The 20,551-nt window shown below is 33.5% G+C and overlaps 1 protein-coding gene across 1 annotated transcript; it reads right to left on the reverse strand.

The window, feature by feature from the left end:
- Positions 1 to 539: 539 nt before the first annotated feature.
- LOC146141334 (aldehyde dehydrogenase, mitochondrial-like) lies at positions 540 to 18,835 on the reverse strand. The gene is made up of 13 exons (XM_083392160.1): positions 17,777 to 18,835; positions 15,265 to 15,369; positions 14,512 to 14,652; positions 14,071 to 14,150; positions 12,536 to 12,585; positions 11,470 to 11,660; positions 9,837 to 9,950; positions 8,489 to 8,638; positions 7,369 to 7,506; positions 6,530 to 6,694; positions 4,718 to 4,875; positions 1,461 to 1,575; positions 540 to 767 (listed from the first exon to the last, which is right to left on the reverse strand). Exons 1-13 carry the CDS (start codon positions 17,822 to 17,824, stop codon positions 735 to 737), a joined length of 1,488 nt encoding a protein of 495 aa, XP_083248286.1. The 5' UTR covers positions 17,825 to 18,835; the 3' UTR covers positions 540 to 734.
- Between the last annotated feature and the right edge of the window lie 1,716 nt (positions 18,836 to 20,551).

A 20,551-nucleotide genomic window follows, 5' to 3' on the forward strand; every position in this document is an offset into this window, starting at 1 on the left:
ATGTATTGCGAGTGAATGAATTATACAACATCCCTATAAGTCGATTAAATATCCACGTTATTTCAGTTATGTAAATTAGCGGAATACAGGCTGTATAGCCAGAGCCGGATTCGGAAGTCAGACTAATTTTTTAGGAGTCGGCTAATTTCTAAACGACTCCGCAGCCCTGGACGAATCGCCTGAAAATCTAAATTTCTTACCGCGCAATAAAGTCAAAGGTTTTAATCAATGGATTAAAATGCCAAAAATGACTTCAGTGAGATAATGTCACTTAAAAATAGTGACTTTAGTCTATTAAAGGTTATTGATAATAGACCTCCGTAGTATTTTTCCTATTAAAGACGTTTTTAATTAAAGATTACTGGTATAATCTTATTTAGATTCCTAGTGTTACTTTAGCAAAATAAATAAATAAAATCAAGATTATATTATTGTCTTAAGATAACGGCGTCTTGGATTAATAGCATCATATCTTTCTGCTCGGCATTTATCGAAACTTGTTCTAGGAATAAAATCAGTGAACAATACCACGATTGTGATATGGGTAATGAGATATATTGGTTACAATTGTACATACGTGGTTAAAACTGACAAAAATTAGGCGAAATTTCAGCAAATGATAAACAAGCCGAAAACAACTTCAATTATACAATTAGAGAGTCTTATAAAGCATGATTTGTCGAGGTATTAACAATTGTTAGAATTAGTTGCTTGATTGGGCGTCCATCGGTTGTTTAGCTGTTCATCTGATCAACTTTGTAGATTACCTTAAAAAAATAACAACTTTAAAAATCTGTAAAACTAATTTAAAAAAAATATTACAAACGTTTATTTCAATTTCAAATGTATTTTTTGTTTTGATAGTAACTCTACTCAAAAATCTTAACCTAAAAATCTTGATTTCAGAAGAGGGTATACAACTACTGCTGACATATTTATGATTTATTAGAAGACCGGCAACTTTAAAAGTGCAATTAAATAGTTGAAACCAGACTCAAAAACGTAAAATAAATTCATATCGAAAATAAACGTACAAATTTAGAGCGTTAATTAACGCAGGTAAAAACACTCAATATTCAGTTCAGTATAACTTGTACATTTTACTTTTATCAATAGTAGTACTGTCATAAGGTACACTATCCACTGATCCGTATTGTAGCTTGAAAATGAATGTCAAAACCAAATAAGTCGAGTAGATCGACATCATTTCAAAAATACGTTTCGGTACGCGCTCGTGTCACCACCAGTTTAGTCTTTAGTGTGTCCTATCGAAACGTCTGTATTAAGATGTTGTCAATTTACTCGCCTTTTTGGCTTTGACATTGATTTACCAGGACTGAATTATCAGGCCTTATTGCAAAGTTTTAGGCATAAATAATAAAACCCTTTTATACGTTGAGTGTTTGAATAAAAGCCAACAGTAACATAAAACACAAGATACTAATATTCGAACAACTTACGCATTTCACTTCAGTGTACCCCTCGAGTCCGTATTCGCCCAACTCGCGACCGTGGCCCGACATCTTGTAGCCCCCGAACGGAGTCATGGCTGAGAATACATTGTAGCAGTTGATCCTATAGAAGGGGAAACAAATAATAAAACAAGTTGCATTGAAAGTGTATACCAGGGTTGTGATGGAAACAAAAGTTAGTTTATGTCAAAAAAAGTAGCAGTGTTTTATTGCTCCAGCATGCAAAGAAATATTCGCCATCTCTAGGAAAAAAAATACGATTTAAACTGAATAATTAAATGAAATTCTAGTTCAAGCTCTAGGTATTACTGAAAAAAAATTAACTTTCATTTTTTCTAAACTAATGTAAATCTAAAAAAATAAGATTTAGATTCGAACTTAATTTGGGTTTAGAAAAAACGTAGAGTTGTTTATAAACTTTATAAATCAATTCAAAAGAAATTTAAACACTCAGGGATTTTGTGGCAATCCTGGAACAGTTGAATTATTAAAAAAATTACAGCGAAATTATAATAAAATGAACGCGCGAAAGTTTATCAAACTTCTAACTCTGCGACCAAGGACCAAATGTCACTTGCTTATGGTGCCAACAAAATGCTACAAGTGTGGAATACAAATCAGCGCATTTCTCTAATCAGTCCGTTGCTCAAAACAACCACTAGGTGTCAGTGTGGCGCAACAACAATGTCGTTACAAAGCGACAGACTTTTAAGTGACGTAACAATCAGTGATCGGAGTCACGCAGGAAACGAATGTTGCAAAACGAAGAGAGCACACGTTTCAGACAAAAGTGACATCGTGCCGCTTGGGCCTTTCACGAAACTGTCAAAATGTCAAGCTGTTATCATGCGCCGCGACCATTAACTAAAATAAAAGCTCAAACTCTCATTTGTCACAAAAATGCAAAACTTTTGAAATTTGTTAACACTTCAATTTTTTAGAGTTTAATTTAGACGGGTCCACGAACGTAGTAGAATAAATCAAAATGATAGTTTGCAATGTTTTGTCACGAATATTAATTAAAACACAGGACTTCACATAGAATATTTGTCACAGAAAATATGCATGAATTTAAATGCCAGGGTGCTTGTAATGTTGCGTCACGAACCTTAATGAAGCAAAAAAAACGTGCACAACATTTGACACGTTCGGCAAAATATTAAAATATTGCAATTTATGTAAAATATGCGAAGTATTCACGCTGGTGTTCTCGCAACTGCTTGTTATCACAGAATTTCACGCGAGAGGGAGCGTGAACAACATTTGACACGTTCGGTAAAAACATAAAACAATTGAAACGACGTAAATCGTAATTAGCGTCAGATTTATTAAGACGGTGATAAATGAACTGCGGCATATTTCTGCAGGTAATTAAAATATATTAAAATCCTGTTATAGTTGGGTTAAATGGTTAAATCAGTTTATTTCACTAACAAATATAAAATAAAAATATACCAGCCACAACATTCTGGTACAAAGTTTTGTTTTGCGTCCAAAGATTACAAGAAACAACAACATTAACGTCAACTATTTACTCAAACTGCCGCTTTCTTTTTAATTCGTTAAAGCGTTTAAAAGTATCTGAACATTTTATTCGGGGTCAAATTTGTCGTAAACTTTCAGTTTTTACATTTTTTAAGTTCCTGTCGTAATTAAGCAAAATAATGTTGGCGTGCTATCAAAACAACCTGATATTCACAGACAGCTACTTAAGAAGTCTTAAGCAAATGTAATTCTTGACCAATTTTCTAAAAAAAGCGTTTTGAATATGTTGCCGAACCATTGGTTAAGAATTACAATTACCATAGGAGCTGTTTTTGAATAATTATTATTACTATGGCTGGTGGCAACAGTTTATATATAAAAATCTATTATGTTTGTAGGCGATTAAAAAAAAAAAGATCTGGAATTATATAGACAAATCGGTAATTTCGTTGCAGTAAAGTAGTAAGCATTGGCCAAAAAGTCACACAGAACGCATACGCCTGCTGTTAAATTGTTCAACGCTTATAGCTTGCTTCCAAAAGCTGTCGGCTGTGTTGCATTTACATGCCGGTGTGCAATCAATCAAGCTTAACGGAGCTTTGTACGCCAAGTTGAAACCTTACACCGAGCCGCAAGCGCCCTATTGTGTGTGGCGTTTCTGGTCGACCCAGGTTGGACAACAACAAGATACTGCAGCTAGGTTTAGAACACCTATACCAGGGGTGTCCAACTCAAACATGCCGGCGTGCCAATTTTTATCTTAAAACTTCTTCCCGTGCCAAAGTTTCGTAACTAATTCTTTTTAATCTTAAAAGCGCTTTTTAACCAATAATAAAAACGTTTATTTATTTACACATGGAAAACTAGTAGGAATTCGTTTTATTGCGGTTAAGTGTCCGTCGGTGAGCCGACTTTTGCTTCTTCACACCAAGCTGCTAGCCTCCACTCGTGATTGCCGCGATTGTTTTATATTGTGAACAAACAATGGCAATTGGCTCTATAACAATTTTTTTTTGGGGGGGGCTTGCGTGCCATTTTTTATTAGGTCGCGTGTCACATGTGTGACGCTTGTTGGACACCCCGGACCTAAACCTGTGCCTTTTAAACATTTACACTTGATGGACGGAAATGCATTTTAATAGTTTTAGGTTTCTGTGATCAGAAGATTTCGTTAGTTTTCGGCATTTATTTGCGCCCTTTGCTACAACGACATATGTAAATATGTAGATTAATGGCTGGATCGTGTATTTATAACTAATGGATTTGTTGAATGCGTTGAACATCATATGGGCAAATCCATAAGAGGAATCGTACTTTCGCGAAAGGGTTTTATTTCATTTCATCTACTATCATGTTAAAAACGACTTTGGTCTTTAAGTTAGATAGACGCATGAACATCATAATCACGAGACACAGCCTCAGTGAACGTAGTTAAGTTTTTACATTTCATGAACTAAATGCATGTAAACTCTCCTCCAAGTTGTTCTCACAACATTTCGTTATTCGATCACTTTTCCGTGCCCTTTGTAGAACGACTGGCATAAATTAAAGTTTATTACTAGATTATGTATTAACAAGTTATCATTAATGTAATATGTATTACTTAAAAAGGTTAAAAATATTGATGAATTGATAAGAATGAAAATAGTAATAAATAAAATATACTTAATATCATAGGTACTGAAGGTTAATTATATGTATATATTCAAATCCCCCCCACCATGGAAAATTGACATTATTAAACACCAACAAGAACCCACCAGACAGTTCCAGCCCTGACGCCGTTCGAGACCATGATTGCCTTGTTAAGGTCGTTGGTGATGACAGCAGCTGCCAGACCGTAGCACGTTTTGTTGGCTCGCTCAATAACTTCGTCCATCGTCTTGAACTTCAGGATCTGCTGGACGGGTCCGAAGATCTGGAAGAAAAACATTAATATTAACAGGAGTGGTGATTTTGTGTTTTTCTTTGGCGGTGTACCAAATTCTAAGCGGAATTATAACATCGATGCTTTTGCGACCGAATTATACTTCACTTTTTGTAAGTCAACCAATCTCAATAAATCTAATCAGGTAAATCTACTGCAGTCGGCAAATCAATTAAATCAAGCGGTCACCAAGTTTGAATTGCGGCCATCGGGTGAGGAACACTTATTTAATGTATAGTTTGTGGTTCTCCAACGTTTTCTGGTTTAAAAACGTTTAGTTTGCACCAGGAACTTTTCAAATTGTAATTAGGCCGTCATACAGTTTTACTGGTTTAAAAAAATTGTAGTTCTCTTATAAATATACAATGCACTTGACACAGTTTTTTTGACTTTGTAGACTTGTTAGTACGTTTTTACATTAAATCGTTGTTAAAAGATTTGTTTATTTTGCAATCACCTCCATAAAAATGTACAAGTCGTAAAAAAACGCTGACAACTCAAACAGAAGGTTAAAGTTAATTTTACTTTAAACAAATTTCAAAAGTCCATCGGCAAGTTTATCAACTGTTAAACCTGTCGTGTGAATAATTTAAACCACGCCACATGCCTCTGTGACGTAACAAGGTAAACATTTGCTGAATCACTTTTAGCACCTGAGGCAACTCAAGGTCAAACTGCGAAGGTTAATTAAAGGCGAAAGTTGACGAACTAATGATTGACAGTTGTTAATATAAAGACAAGATTAGCCTTTTTATGGCCAACAAATCGACAAATAGTTTGTAATATTTTGATAAATGCCTAAATATTTTATTTTTTATAATTTCATAAAAAATGACTGAAGTATCAAACAAATGTAGACCAACTTTTTGTGGTTGTTAAATGTTGCATTGTAGAAGAAGCCTGCAAAAAACCTTTAACTTTTTGTTTGTTTTATTCTTACACCTGGATATTACATAATATTTCGCCTCGCATATAAATAATTACCAGGAAAAAAGAATAAATCAAATTAACTTAAAATTACTGAAATAAACAGATACAAGGTCATTTTTACTTCTCAAGGTCGTATTAGTTTGTCTGTAAAACCTTGCCTTAACATTAGTGGACCTTAATGTCTGATTGAGAAACATTCCTACAGTGGCCGATACCTCAAGTAAAAAAAAGTAAAAACACTTTATAATTGAGTAGGACAAACATAATTATGTCCTTTTTAAAATAAAAAATATATGGTACTATGAAAAGTATAAAATAGCCTCCTTTTTTGCAATTTAGCGTTTTTTTCTGATTTTTTTTCCTGATAAACAAAAATGTGACTTATTAGAATCGGCCCTAATATGATTTTTGTTATTTTGGCGATAGAATGAGTTCTAATCATATTTCTTATCAATGTTTTGCAATAAAAAGTGAGAAGAAGACCAAAATATTCATTATATGAATCTGCAAATAAATTCTTGAAAGGAAAATTTATCAAAAAATAGTAGCTTGGCAACTGGAGGTAAATAAACTTCTTAAACGCTAAAAAAATTTGGAAATTTTTTATCGAAATTGCTTATGTAAGCATAGTAATGACGTCATCGGTATCAGATCGCGATATTTTTTGTCCAAGATATCGGTTTATATCGGAATAAAGTATCGGACAAGCACAAACCTCTTCCTTAGCAATCCTCATATCGTCCTGGACATTTGCGAACACTGTGGGCTCGATAAAGTACCCCCTGTCGCCCCATCTGCCCCCTCCACACTTCAGGTCGGCCCCCTCCGCTTTCCCGCTCTCGATCAAACCCTGGATCTTCGAGAACTGCTCCGCGTCCACCTGTGACGTCATAAAAGCACATTGTTGCTTGGCTACTCACAAACACTAGACGAAATAAGGATGTTTGAAACAATTGTAAACTTTATAGCTAACAATCCTTGAAATTAAGGAAAATATAAAAACGTTTGCATTTAGAATTGTTGTTTGTTAAAAATCTGACAAAATAAAGAAGTAAGTCACACTTCTTAGGAATAAGAACATTAATAATTTTAGGTTGTAGACCTTGGAATAAGGAAGGTCTGACAGCCTTGCTTGTGCATCAAGGTTTGGGTTTATTGTTACAAGTATTCCAATAAAACAAGGTGGATTGTCAACGTCACATTAATGTCGTTCTATGTCAGTAAAATTGGTGTGATACAGTCTAATACGGGAGTGTGGACATTTTTAAATAAATGTTCAACAACAGGAAACAACAAAGGACATTTGATTTAATTTAAAGCAGTGATTTTATCGCTTTTTACTTTGTATTTTAACTAGAAGTTAAATGATCAATCGTATTAAAACTCATCGGAAAAGATGTGCTGTGACAATTTACAGTCGATGAATTAAAAAACAGTTGGGGGTAAGCATCTGAGACAGCTTAAAATATTCACACGGACCACATTTGAGAACCACTGGTTTCACCTGGGGCCCCTGTTCTCACATTTTACCCCTAGGGGTTAATTTTCACCCACCTGGGGTCCCTGCTCGCATCCATCCTGCCATGGATCACCCACACATCGCTTCTTGGCTCGCTCTACACTCCGCTTCACGAACTCATCGTAGATGGATTCCTCGACGTAGATGCGAGACCCAGCGCAACAACATTGACCCTGGGGTGGGTAAAGTGGGGGTAAGTGAGTAAAAGTGGATTATATTGGATTTGCAACTGAATTAATCGGAACCATCTAAGCGATCCCTAAAACTTTCAGTGTGCACTCTATCCAGACGCATCCAAACTTTACAAGGAAATAAAAATCCCGACCTTAAAACAATTTTTAGGGGATACATCGGGCACAGGGTTATTGTACTGACAACCACTTTAAATGTTGGGTGAAAAACTATTATATAAACAAGCAGTTAGGGTAGGGGTTCTTAAACTGGGGTCCATGGACCCCTTGGGGGTCTGTGAACTGATATTAGGGGGTCCATGAAGGCCTAATTAAAGAACTAGTGTATACTTAAAGTAATTAATTTTTAAAAGAAAACACTTTAATTCAAAATTAAACGGTTTTGCACTCAATGTATAGTAAGAATCCATTTAACTTTCACATTTTTGGACCGAAATAACAGAGTCATGAAGTCTATTAGTATTGTGACGTCAATTTATGACGTCATTTTCGAGCATTTCTTGTCTACCGGGGTCCATGCAAAGCCAAAAAAAATGTAGGGGTCCGCGGTAAAAAAGGTTTAATAACCCCTGAGTTAGGGTTATAAGATGTATTTATCGCACTTATCTAGCTCGACATAAATAGCAAATCGAAGACATAACACCCAATAAAATAAAGTAACTTGGTGCAACAATTTTAAACAACAAGCTTAGTATTCTGACAACACTGTTTTTTATTAGGGCTCCAGTAATATAGCCTCCGTTACATATACTTAAGGTCCGGGAATAAAACATTGTGCCAAATATATTTATTAAAAGAGTTAATATAAAAATGTTGGCAAACCGTTTTAAACCGTAAGCACAAACAGTTCATATTACACTTTAATTCCATACAAACGTGAAAGTATTAAACCCAAACGTGAAGGGGGGGGGGGGGGGGTAAACTTTCACGACTGTTACGTCACAGGGGCACGATTGTTACGTACGTGGTTGAAGAACAGACCATTGTGCGCGGTTTCAACTGCAAAATCGAGATCTGCGTCAGCAAAAACAATGTTGGGGCTCTTCCCTCCCATTTCAAGGCTCACTCGCTTCAAGTTGCTTTTGCCGGCCGCTTGCATTATGATGTGGCCAATCTGTGTGGGAATAAACACAAGGTCAACTCAAGGTCGTGGGCAAGTTAAGTGGAAAGTTTGCGAGTTTATAAAACTGGTAATTGTGGGCAATTGATGATTTTTTTATTTTTACAATAATATAATAAATTTGTTTGTTATATTAACTATAATGTGGCCAATATGTGTGAATGAAACACAAGGTCAACTCAAGGTCGTTTAGCAAGTCAGGTGGAAATTCAAATACCTAATTTTTCTTAAAAGCTTTATAAACTAACTTTCTTGATTATATAATATGTAATTGGCAATCAAACGACAAAAAAGGGTATGTGTATTTTTTAATTGAATTAAAAAATATTTAAAAATTTTGTTGCATTGTTAGGTTTCCCTGAATGGGCTTTTAGTAGATTTAGGCAAAAAAAAAAAACTATCACAAGTCAATTTGTTGGATTTCTTGTTTAATAAAATTTTAATTCAGTGAATCAGCGAAAAGCTTTTGCAAAAGTGCAACATCACATGCGCAATGTTATAAAGTTACTGATTAACCAGACGCGATAAGATGTCTGGCGCTATTTGTTGGTAAACAATGAGTGGCCGGTGAACAAACATTGCACATCTGCTGCACTAAGCATTGTTGCAAAATTGTGGGAAAAACAATATTTTGCAACAAATTTAATCTAATTTTTCTGTTTTGAAAATGAATTTGTTGAACCTCAAGTGTTTTGATTTTACACCAAGCAAGACATTTGCACAACAAACAAAAAATATGTGAGAAGTAATGCAGCCCTATTCACAATCCCTAAAACACGTTATATGACCTTCTACAAGGGTGGTTCTCAACTGGGGTGCCATTTGTAATGCCTAACGGTGCCGCGACATATTTGGGAATCTTTAAGAATCTGATTTTTGCTTAACTCTCAACTTTTAGTGCAAGATTAGAGTGGAATAAAACCAATTATAAACTCGTACATTGTGCAGAGTTGAAGTTTGTTGTCCCAGTCCATTTTTGGTTTGTTATTTTAGTGAACTGAATTGCCTATGAAAAAATCTTGTAGGGGTGCCGGAATCTATTTATTATTTCTGAGAGATGTTATCCACAAAATGATAAGAAACACTTTTCTACAAGGTCAAAATTCGATGCTTTTGTTAAAACAGGAATTTCTCGCAGCACAACAGTAAGCAATAAAATTATCTCAAAAGCCAACAAAAACACTTTATTAACCTCAGTTGAACCAGTGAAAGCCACTTTATCGACGTCCATGTGTTCGCTGATCGCTGCTCCAGCAGTTGGGCCGTAACCGGGAACCATGTTAACTACACCGGGTGGAAAGCCGGCCTGTGGAAATAAGCTAAAGTTAAAAAACGTTGGTATGTTTTTCAATTTAGAAATTTAATAAAACGCCTTGTGGAAATTTACTCTGTCAAGTGAAAAAATAATTTAACCAAATGTTAAAATTGTTCTTCCAGCAATATTTTGTATTTAATAAAACAACGTTATATTATTTCCCTGATAAATATTTCTTGCATAGGTTATCAAAATTCCTGTACATTTAATAAAAAAATATTTGCAGAATTAACAAATTTACAATTAATACAATGCTTGGCAGCAACAGTTGTATTTTCCAAATAAATATTTTTTTCCACAAAAGCTTATGCTGGAAACCCAAAACACTTTAATGTTTACTTGTTGTATTTGACATTACACATGAAATAAAATACAGAGAAATTTGATAAATTAAAAATAACAAAAAATATTTAAAAAGGCATGTTTAAATAACAAGATCAATTTTTTAGGAATTCTGTAATTGATCTTCAGGTTTTTTTGGCTTGGCAAAATTGCCTAAAAAGCAGAATAACAAAGGAAGAATTAGGTCAACTGCATCTTATCAATATTTAGAATGGATTATCTGCAGCCAAAATAATCGCACAAGAAACTTAATTTAGCATGCTTTTTAAAAACAGCAGTTTTATCTGCAGAAATATTTTTTCTCAGAAAAGCTCTTTTTATTTTGCCTTAGGCAATGAATGTGGTTAAACTGTTATTTCTGACAAATTGAAGGCACGATGGGATTATAATTTTCTGCGAAGGAGAAAGTAAAAAGAATGTGGCATTTTTCCAACAACTGCTGGTTATTATTAAGAGTATTTTAATCTTAATTTGCAAACCAAAAATTCTGAACAGAAACAATAAACTTTCCTAGATATGCTGGGATTATATAAAAAAACACTACGTCTTTGTTCAGTTAATATTAAATGCTAAAAAATGTTGCAATTATAATAATATTATTTTTCCACTGTAAGTGTTTTGAATATATTTCTAAAATAAAACATTATCATTAATGTGATGGCCAACACGATAGCAAGTAGTTAAGCTGTTTTTTATTCAAGACTTTTGGAAAAATATAGGGCTTTCTTAAGACTTTACGAACTGCTTTTTTAAATATAGATTTATTTTTAATATCCCAAGACTTTATAAGACTTTCAAAAACTTTGTGAAAAGTGTTATTTTTAACAAATATGTTTTTACTATTTGTAGAGGTGATTTCCTTTCAAAGATATTAATAATTTTGTGAAAATATTTTTATGACCAAAGGGTAAAATCAAACTCAACCAAATTTGAAAATACTTCAGTTTTTGGCGCAGCCAAGAACCAATTTTTTTTCACCCTTTTTCTCATGGGTCAGAACAGGTTTTTCCCCTCTATCTAGCTTAACTGATTTTCCTCCATTGATTTCATTACTTTCGAGCAAATCTTTAAGATTTATTATTACTTTATGGTAAAACAAATTTAACCAAATTTCAATGATAATACTACATTTTATGGCGCAGCTTAGAATAATTTTTTCCAGATTTACCTCACGGATAAGGTCAGCTACATAAAGGGCGGTCAGTGGGGTTTGTTCCGCAGGTTTCATGACGACTGTGTTCCCACAAGCGAGCGCTGGTCCGAGTTTCCACGCTTGCATTAGAAGTGGGAAGTTCCACGGAATGATTTGACCGCAAACTCCAACCGGTTCATGGCGAGTGTACGACATAAAGTTGCCATCTAAAGCAACAAGTAGATTCAAAGTTGTTTGTGTGAAAAAAATTTTTTTAATATGTGTCAACATTTCGATGACATTTTCAGTTAATTTCATCAGAATTTGGAACTTGGCAAAAATGTATGCAGTCAAACAATATAAATCACAATGTATATGGTTTCCAAATGGATTCAAAAACAAGAAAAACAGATAACACGATAAGGTGGCTAATAAAATCTTTGTCGGGAGAAGAGTTTTATAATTGAAACAGAGCTTGGCAGCAACAGTATATTCAAATTTATTTTAATAAAAGTTAAGCTAGTCTAAAAATAAAAAGGTCCCTCACTCAACCAGTAAATAAACATTATTTTTTTTTTAATACAACACTTGTATTTATTTTGTTTATATTTAAATAGTTTTAAGGAGCTGCGCCTTGTTTTTGACTGGTTCAATTTCAAAAGTCCTTACCTTTTTACATGGCCAATAAATTTGTACGGACTCAAAAGCTTGTAATACAAATTAAGCAATCCACTATAAATACATGTTCAACATCAAATTCAAACTTGTTTAAACTTGGAAATGGCTTAGGTCAGCATTTTATAGGAGAGTGACGCTTTGCAAACACACGTGTGTTGCACTTGTGATGTAAGTCACGTTCATCGATAGTAAACACTTGACAGATACTGTACTAACTGCCCTCACTGACCAACAGTGTTATAGTTATAAGTTTTGCTAAATGTACTAACTTAATATAGTTATAGTGTGCTGAATGAAAAATACATTGATATATTTTTAAATGTATTACAGCAAAAAATGGGAATAAAAGTTATGAATCGATTGGTTGATCACAATTTTTAAAAACTTGGCGAAAAAAATAAAAAAAATATATTAAAAATCTTACCCATCGGAATAACTTTTCCATGGTTCTTATCGGCCCATCCTGCATAATACCTGAAACAATAAGCAAATTTCATTGATGTGTAGGTAAATATTGAAGGTGAACTAAGGTCAAATAAAATAATAGAAAGGTCAATTATTCAGATAAATTATGACTTACAAAAATAGTTTGAATATGCAAAGTGTAGCAGAGCAAACAATATCTTATTTAAAAATAAAAACATTGAATATTCATTTATTAAACTTTAAGGTAGCAAAAACTTGGTAAAATGCAAGTTCAAAAGTTTACATACGTTAAAACATTTACTTCAAGAAATGTTATCCAAGCTTAAAAAGACTTTCACAATTGAGTATCCTGTCATACATTTTCTAAGTTTTGTTCCTAATAATTTATTACTCATGATTAGAGTACGTCTGTGAGCATTTTTTTTATACCAATAGAGTAAATAAGTTACAGTGGCTGTTTTATAAATTTTATTAAAACATAAATCATAAAGAAAATGTGCTTTATTTGAAATAATAATTTGCTTTTTTATAACAATATGTTATACAAGTGGCAATTGTTGTTTTACAAAATATAGCGTACTAAAGCAATGAAATAAACCTTAAGCATATAAAACTATATTTTTCACAAACAACTTGCAACAAAGGATGCTTGCAACTTTGTGGATGTTTGTAATCTAACCATCCCACTTTTCTCCCAGCTGACACACCCCCAAATTCTAAGCATGTCATTGGCTGTGAGCAATCATGCAGAACAACAGACAGTTTTTGAGTTTTAGTGGACTATGAAAGCAATGTGATTGGACTTTCTCATTAGAATTTGGTGTCTATGGCAGAAATATCTCCATTATAAAGATGCATTTACCAAACATTTGATCTCGACAACCAATAAATTATTTTAGATACTCTTGTTAGAAATTTGTATTTATAACCTACATTAAAATACTTAGTTTAATATCCTAATCAACTAGGTATTTATTTAATATTTGTTTTTTTGAAACAGCTTGCTTGGCTGTTTAAAAAAAATTGCACAAATTACACATTTTGACAGATTTAATTAAACAACAACCGTTATACATGTATTCAGCAAATGTGAAATGATATGTATAAAAAATGACAGGTAGGGATTAATATTAAACATAGACAGCATAAGGGGTAACCATTGTATTGCTACACGAACTAAAGAGTTGCAAAATACTCTGCTTTGCTCAGACATAACATTCTGCATTCCTATCTGGATGACCTACTTGTACAAAGCACACAACCTACTTCAACAAGCTGCTGATTAAAGGGTGTTAATGTGGCACACATGGAGCTAACATGCAATCAAGCTTGTAAAGGTTAAAGTTGCTCCGAGGCTTTGCTTAATAACAAAAGATAATCATAAAGAGGAACTTAGAAAATAGAAAAATATTTCCCAAATAATAGTGATTTTGTTTTAAATTTATTCTGTGATAAGAGACTTTTTGGCAAACCTGTATTACATGTATTTGCAACCAAGCAATTGCTCATGTAAAACACTAATATGTTGTTCACCTGTAGCATGAGATCACCAAATGGAGGTCTATGTTGTACGAGATGTGGTACGGCTTTCCATTGTCCAAAGTTTCCAAGCACTAAATAAAAGGTGGCCGATCAAATTACTGCAAGGCTCGGGATAATGTTACTTCTAACAATTAATTTAAACTGAAAACAAAAGCAATGTTTTGCCAGCTGATTGTTTTTAAAACAAAACAATTTTTGCTGGCTATTTGTCTTTTAACTTTAAACAAAAACAATATTAACTTTTTCCTTTTAAACAAACAAAAACAATTTTATCATGATGCACACAGATTGCCGAACAACTGTAAGTTAAGTTTGGATGATTGGTTACCAGAAAACTATAAAGAACATGGCCTGAAGAAAGATAAAGATAAGTTGTAAAAAGTATATATTTGAAGGGATAATAAGTTATATTAAGATGAATCTTTAACTCACAGCCAAGTAATGCCGGTCACGCTCGATAAGATCGGCCAAACGGTTGAGCAGTCTTCCACGGTTGGACGCATTCATGGTTCTCCATTCCGAGCCGAGTTTAAACGCTTTGTTGGCCGCTTCAACTGCTTTGTTCACATCAGCCTGGGTAAAAAATATATTGGCATCGTTATAAGGACTTATATGCTACAGATTGCATTCTTAAATGATGCTGTTCATGAAACAATAGTTAAACTTGAGAGTTTTTTTTGTTTTATTACTTTTAACTAAAAAATACCTTCAAAATCTTATTGCAATAAATAATACATATAATAAAAATAATGCTTATTATGCAAATCCTAAATCAGTTGTTTTTTGCTAATTGAAGTAAAGTGCCAACAATTAAAAAACACAGTTTATGCACAAAAGCCACAGGTAATGTTCAAAAATTATTCTATTTCAAACTAACAGTAAATGAATTAAATAACAGCTGAGTACTTGATATTCAAGTAAATAATCGGCTATCTATTAAAAAATATAAAAAGGGCATTTCTAATACACACCCACAGACCATGTATAATTAATTGAATTTTATAACCTAATAATTAATCTCCAAGCCAAAAAGTTAAGCAAATCGACAACATCTTGATTAAGACATTACAGATCCGTGCATAGTGTACAAATGGATTTTATTTATTTTTTTTGGAAGGGGGGGAATTGCTTACAATAATCATGGCATTGGGATAAAAGTGTTTAAAATTGTGAAAAGATCATTACCTTGTCTCCCTCCTGGACTTGACAAATCACCTCCTCATTGCAAGGATTGATCGTCGGGAAGGTTTTACCGCTCTCTGAATTAACCCACTCGTTGTTGATGAAGATCTGAAACATAGAAAGTAAAGTTTATTTCTTGGAAAAAACAGAAACAAAGAATGTGGTTCACTTCTGATTGGAAAGCTTTTGTGGCCCATCGCTGCTCCAGCCGTATTGCGCATCAATTTGTTTTTTCTTATACTTTGCGTATTTTCATTTTAGAGCGAACAAAAATAAACATTACTAACTTACTTAGTTATTTTACAAAGCAACAATTATAAACTTACTTAGACTTTCAATTTTTGTTTTTATAAACAGAAACAGTGTTTCATGCTAGGCATTCAGCAAAAGCAAAAGTGATAGTTTTAATTATATTAAGTGTTTTTTTAATTAAAAAACATTTAGCAAAATAACAAAAAACATGTACAAACGAAAACACTAATTTCTGCAAGTGCAACATATTATGCCAATTTAGACATAAGGCACATAATATAGCAATGTAATAAAAGGAAAAATAAAGCCACAAAACTTTCAAAAATCATTTTAACATTTACGAAGAGTTTGATGGCAATACAAACAAAACATGAACCGCTCAGCAAGTTTGCTGTAACATCACATTTATACTGAACACACAGCATTGTGGACAACAGGATAATTAATATTCAACCATTAGATTGTCATTCTAGTTGCTTAATTTCTTTTTAATAGAATAGCATAAAATCAACAAATTGTAATAAATATATTTTTGTAAATGCACTCTGGCCTCATCTATTGGTCCTAAATTAAAAACTATAAAAAATTAGAGTAATACAAAAAAGAAATATTAAAATATTGCAAATTGCATGAAAAAAAACAAGATTTGTTCGACTTTTTTAAAACTAACAGAGTAACAGAATGTAAACTCCACAGCACATCAAATAAATAATGCCATTGGCCTAGAAAAGTGTTTGTAAACCGTAAGTTAGGTGCACTTTCTTTGGGCCTAACTATATGGGAAATTATTTAAGTGTTTTTCCTGCCAATTTAATTGGCTTTTAGTTGCACAGATGACAAGTTGTAGTAACAAATTGTTCTTCAATACAATTTGTCAAAAGTGTCACTTATTTTCAGTTTAAGACAAATACTTCTATCAGTCAAGTTTAATAAAACGTTGTTTAATATTCCACACACAGGAATATTAATATTCCATTACAGATGTTCAAAGCATAAAGTAGGCATTTCTACTATAGTTTAATTGTGGCATTGCACTTTTGCATAAGTTAAACATTCAGACTGTAATTATTGGCAGGTTTTTAAATTAAGCAATTTGCAGGATAAAGATGTATTGTTTCAAACTCACAATAACCAATAAGGATAATTGATTGAAACACAATAGCAGGATATTAAATTTCAGGTTTGGTAAAAACTAACTTACAATAGAACAAATTAAGTTGAATGACAAGCTAAAATAAAATTTAACGTTAAAAAAGTAGTGACTTATAATCGTCAGCAGATTAAAAATACGTTAGATGTGTAGCGTTTAAATTTGTGAACCCTAAACCCTTAACCTAAAAGCATTTCAAAGGGTACACTACCATAGCAGGAAATCCAAACGAAGTGAAACGTAACTGCGGAAATTGTTAAGAATGCCGACTGGCAGTTTTCCAAGAAATTTGTGCTGAAACTGCGCGATATTTGAACAACAGCTCATGCAGCAAAAGGCTTATTTCAGTTTTTAAAACACATACATACATTTTGACTAAAGTTACTGTAAAGTTGTAAACGATTTTTTTAAACTATATTGGCATTATTAGGTAAATCATAAATAAGGAAGCATTTATTAATATAATGAAACAACTTTTTGTGAGTAGCGCGTTTTGTGTTGTTTTAATTGGAGCATAAATCAATTGCCTAATTAATGACCTTTACCGCTGATCTAATTAGGACTATAGCTTTAAATCACAAAAGACGAGAGGTTTTTAGCAAACGTGAAACTTTTTAATTAGGAAGCGTTGATTGATCAATTTATCAATTGTGTCGCGAAACCTAGTTAGGGCTACGCGCAGGTACGAAGCTGCAAAAACGCAAAGTAACGCTTTTTACGTTTAAACCGGTCTGCAAAATGCTGGCGCAATGAACCCACATTAACCGTACAATATAAATTATAGCGTTGCTTCGAAGAGGTTTGTTATGCATATAAAGCGTAAGTTACGTTCAGTCGTGGATATAAGTAAGAAAATTGTACAACTAGAAAAATGGTTGCGCGGAAATTATCCGGAAAAAGACAATTAAGCAAACGACAAAAATTGTCTGAAAAATTACCCGAAAAATACCAACAATGTCGACGCTATAAACAAACATGTTACACAGTATACACACGAGTAGAAAGACTAGTTGAAACTGCAAAATTTATGCAACAAATAGGTTATATACCATTAAAACATGAACTTTACAAAAAGTAAATATAGTAAAAACGCAATACGCCGTTTTTTCTTACCTGTGTGAATTTAATTTTTGGCTTGATATCTGGTTTTGGGTGCGACATTTTGATTGATGTTCGACAAACACTAAAAGCGCCTACCGAAAAATTACCGGTTATTCTGCAAAAAGTACAACTTTGTTATCAAGTAGGTAAATCTAAACTGAAGATGCAGTCGCTAAAAAAGTATCTTAAACGTTTTAATTAGACGAAGCCCTTTTGCAAATTAACAGATTTTTACTCAAATGTTTGCATTATATATATGAGTATTTGTTAATCAGTTTTTATGTTTTGGTGTATTCCTAACTCAGGAATTCTTTACCGGCAAAATAAAACAGTCAATCACCTTGTCTAGCGTCTACTATTACAGTCGCATCAAAACACTATAAGCAGGACTACTGTAAGCGCCTAAATACTAAACTGTAAGCGCCTAAATTCTTACGCTTTAAATTTTTTTTTCGTTATTCTGTTAACTTAAATTTGCGCAAAAACGCCAAATGTTTTTACTTTTGTTTTTACAAGCGGGGCCTCATTTCCAACCCTGCTTTATGCTTTAACCACAATTTAACGATATAGTTCAACTAGAAAGCTAAGATTTTCCAAAAGAAACCTTTTCATTGAGAGATTATGTTATTATAACTCTCATACACTTGAATAATGTTAATGCAAAGCAACAAAAGGTTTGACTAAAAATTACGGCGCTGGTCTAGATTCCTATCACATTTTCGTCCAGGGTTTATATTGCTAGCAATATTTGGGTTAGGGTGAGAGTTAGCGTTTGGGTTTGGGTGGGTCAAGTACATTTATCATATTTATTCTCCGATATTTCTTTCTTTCTTGTAATTTCAATTAGACAACTTGTTTCGTTACTTTAACAAAGTGGTAGGATTCTTAACAAGCGCCAAAAAAGTAGTAACATTGTAGACAAGCGCCAAAAAAGTAGTAGCATTTTAGACAAGCGCCGAAGCGTTAACTAAAAAATGCTGTTCATAAACGCTGAGCATCCATATTGCAATAACAGACGCAAGTTTTAGTTTGCAAACACGCCTTTTTAACCAGCAATTCGTTAACCTCCAGTTACAGCAACTGCATTTAGCATCTGCTGAAGTTTTTCTTCTTGATCCAAAATCAACTTTCGCATTTGCCTTCTTCTCTCGCTCTGACGTAGCCATTAACAATCGCTGTTCTGTGACGACATAAACCTTAGATTGGAACACTAGCATCATCTAGCGGTTATTTTAATTAAGTTTAATAGTAGAAAGTAAAAAGCATTAATAATCAGAATTGTAAAGAAAAACTGCAGCAATGATAAGAGTATAAACTCATAGCGCCCAAACAAAGATGGTCACACCCAAAGCGTCTCATATCATCTCCTGTTTAAGAGATATTTTGACATTTTTAGGGGTTATTTCGATGGGTTCAGGCCGGTTTTTATACCCCTTGCTTTCCTGGGGAGACAGTCTCCAAAACGAGGGGTGTTACGTTATGTATGCTTATTTTGTAAACAAGTAAGGGGGGCATAAAGTGTTGAGATCTCATGAAAATTATGAGAACCACAGGTTTATTCTGATATTACTGCGCATTTAGCTTTATTATGTGGTTGGTGTTAATACTATGGTTATATAGATTATTCTGCTTAAGGTATTGTTGCTTTGTGGGTTTTATTGTGTGTTAAACTTAAGTGACAAAATTTCGCGGACAACAAACATATAATAGTCACTGTTTTTGACTTAAGAGGAAGTTATTGCGTGAATTCAATTACAAAATTTGTCAATCTAATGCATAGTTTAACTTGTTGTGCAGTTACATGCCCTCCAAAATATATTTTTGGCAACATTTATTGTGCAAATACAATTGTTTTGCGTTTTGCGTCAACCTCTGTCCGTTTTTACCCAGATTTCGTTCGATTTTAGGAAATCTATTCAGCCCAAAAAGCTACTACGCATACTATGGCATGTTGCGTCGTGAACTATATAAAGTGCCATTTTTTTCCAAATTGAACTAAAAATGTGATTATATCGAGCTGCATTTCATGCCTTTTATTTGCCTAATGCGCCACGTATCCTTTCAAATTGAAAGTTGCCAATTAAATCAAATAAACGCATTTTTTCGCGGCTCGTACAATAAGACTGGATGATTAAGCTGTAAATGTAAGCAATCTGGTCCACACGAAAAAAGCCAGTTTCTAAAGATAATTTGTTTATTACGTAAAATTATGACGTAATCCCTAAAATATATATGCCCCCTAAACAAACAAAAAACCTGGGTCCACGCCTGATTGTAACCCTCATGTCTGTAACCCCCAAATAATATACATTAAATGCACGTCCCCTATTCCCCCCACAAATGCACCGCCACCCCATTTTACCCTCCCCCCACAAATCCCTGCCATTGCTTTATTCCGTTCCTACGCGACCCGGAAGCTACGTAACAATGCAGCGTTTTGTTGAATGGTTGGCTGCGCAGGATGCGGAAGTGGAACAAAGAAAAACGCGACAAGCTCGATTCGTGTTTCCCACAGAAAAAAAATCACAACGCCAGAATATTTTGCGGCTTTGCAGTTGAGGTTCCGACATACGCATATGCACAGTCGAATTATGTGGGTATGTGTATAAAGATAATTTTGTGTTAAATCCGTAAGATATTTTTAAGGAAATTATGAGTTTTATTCTTTTAACGAATTAATTAAGCCGTAAATATTTATTTTTGCAATTTAAAGATTGAAAATTGATAAACTTTAGTGAAATTAAAGCGATGTTTTATACCAACGATGTTTAGGTTAAAGCATGAAAT

This window comes from Ascidiella aspersa, chromosome 6 (assembly GCF_963924565.1).
Source record: "Ascidiella aspersa chromosome 6, kaAscAspe10.2, whole genome shotgun sequence".
NCBI classification, from domain to species: domain Eukaryota; kingdom Metazoa; phylum Chordata; class Ascidiacea; order Phlebobranchia; family Ascidiidae; genus Ascidiella; species Ascidiella aspersa.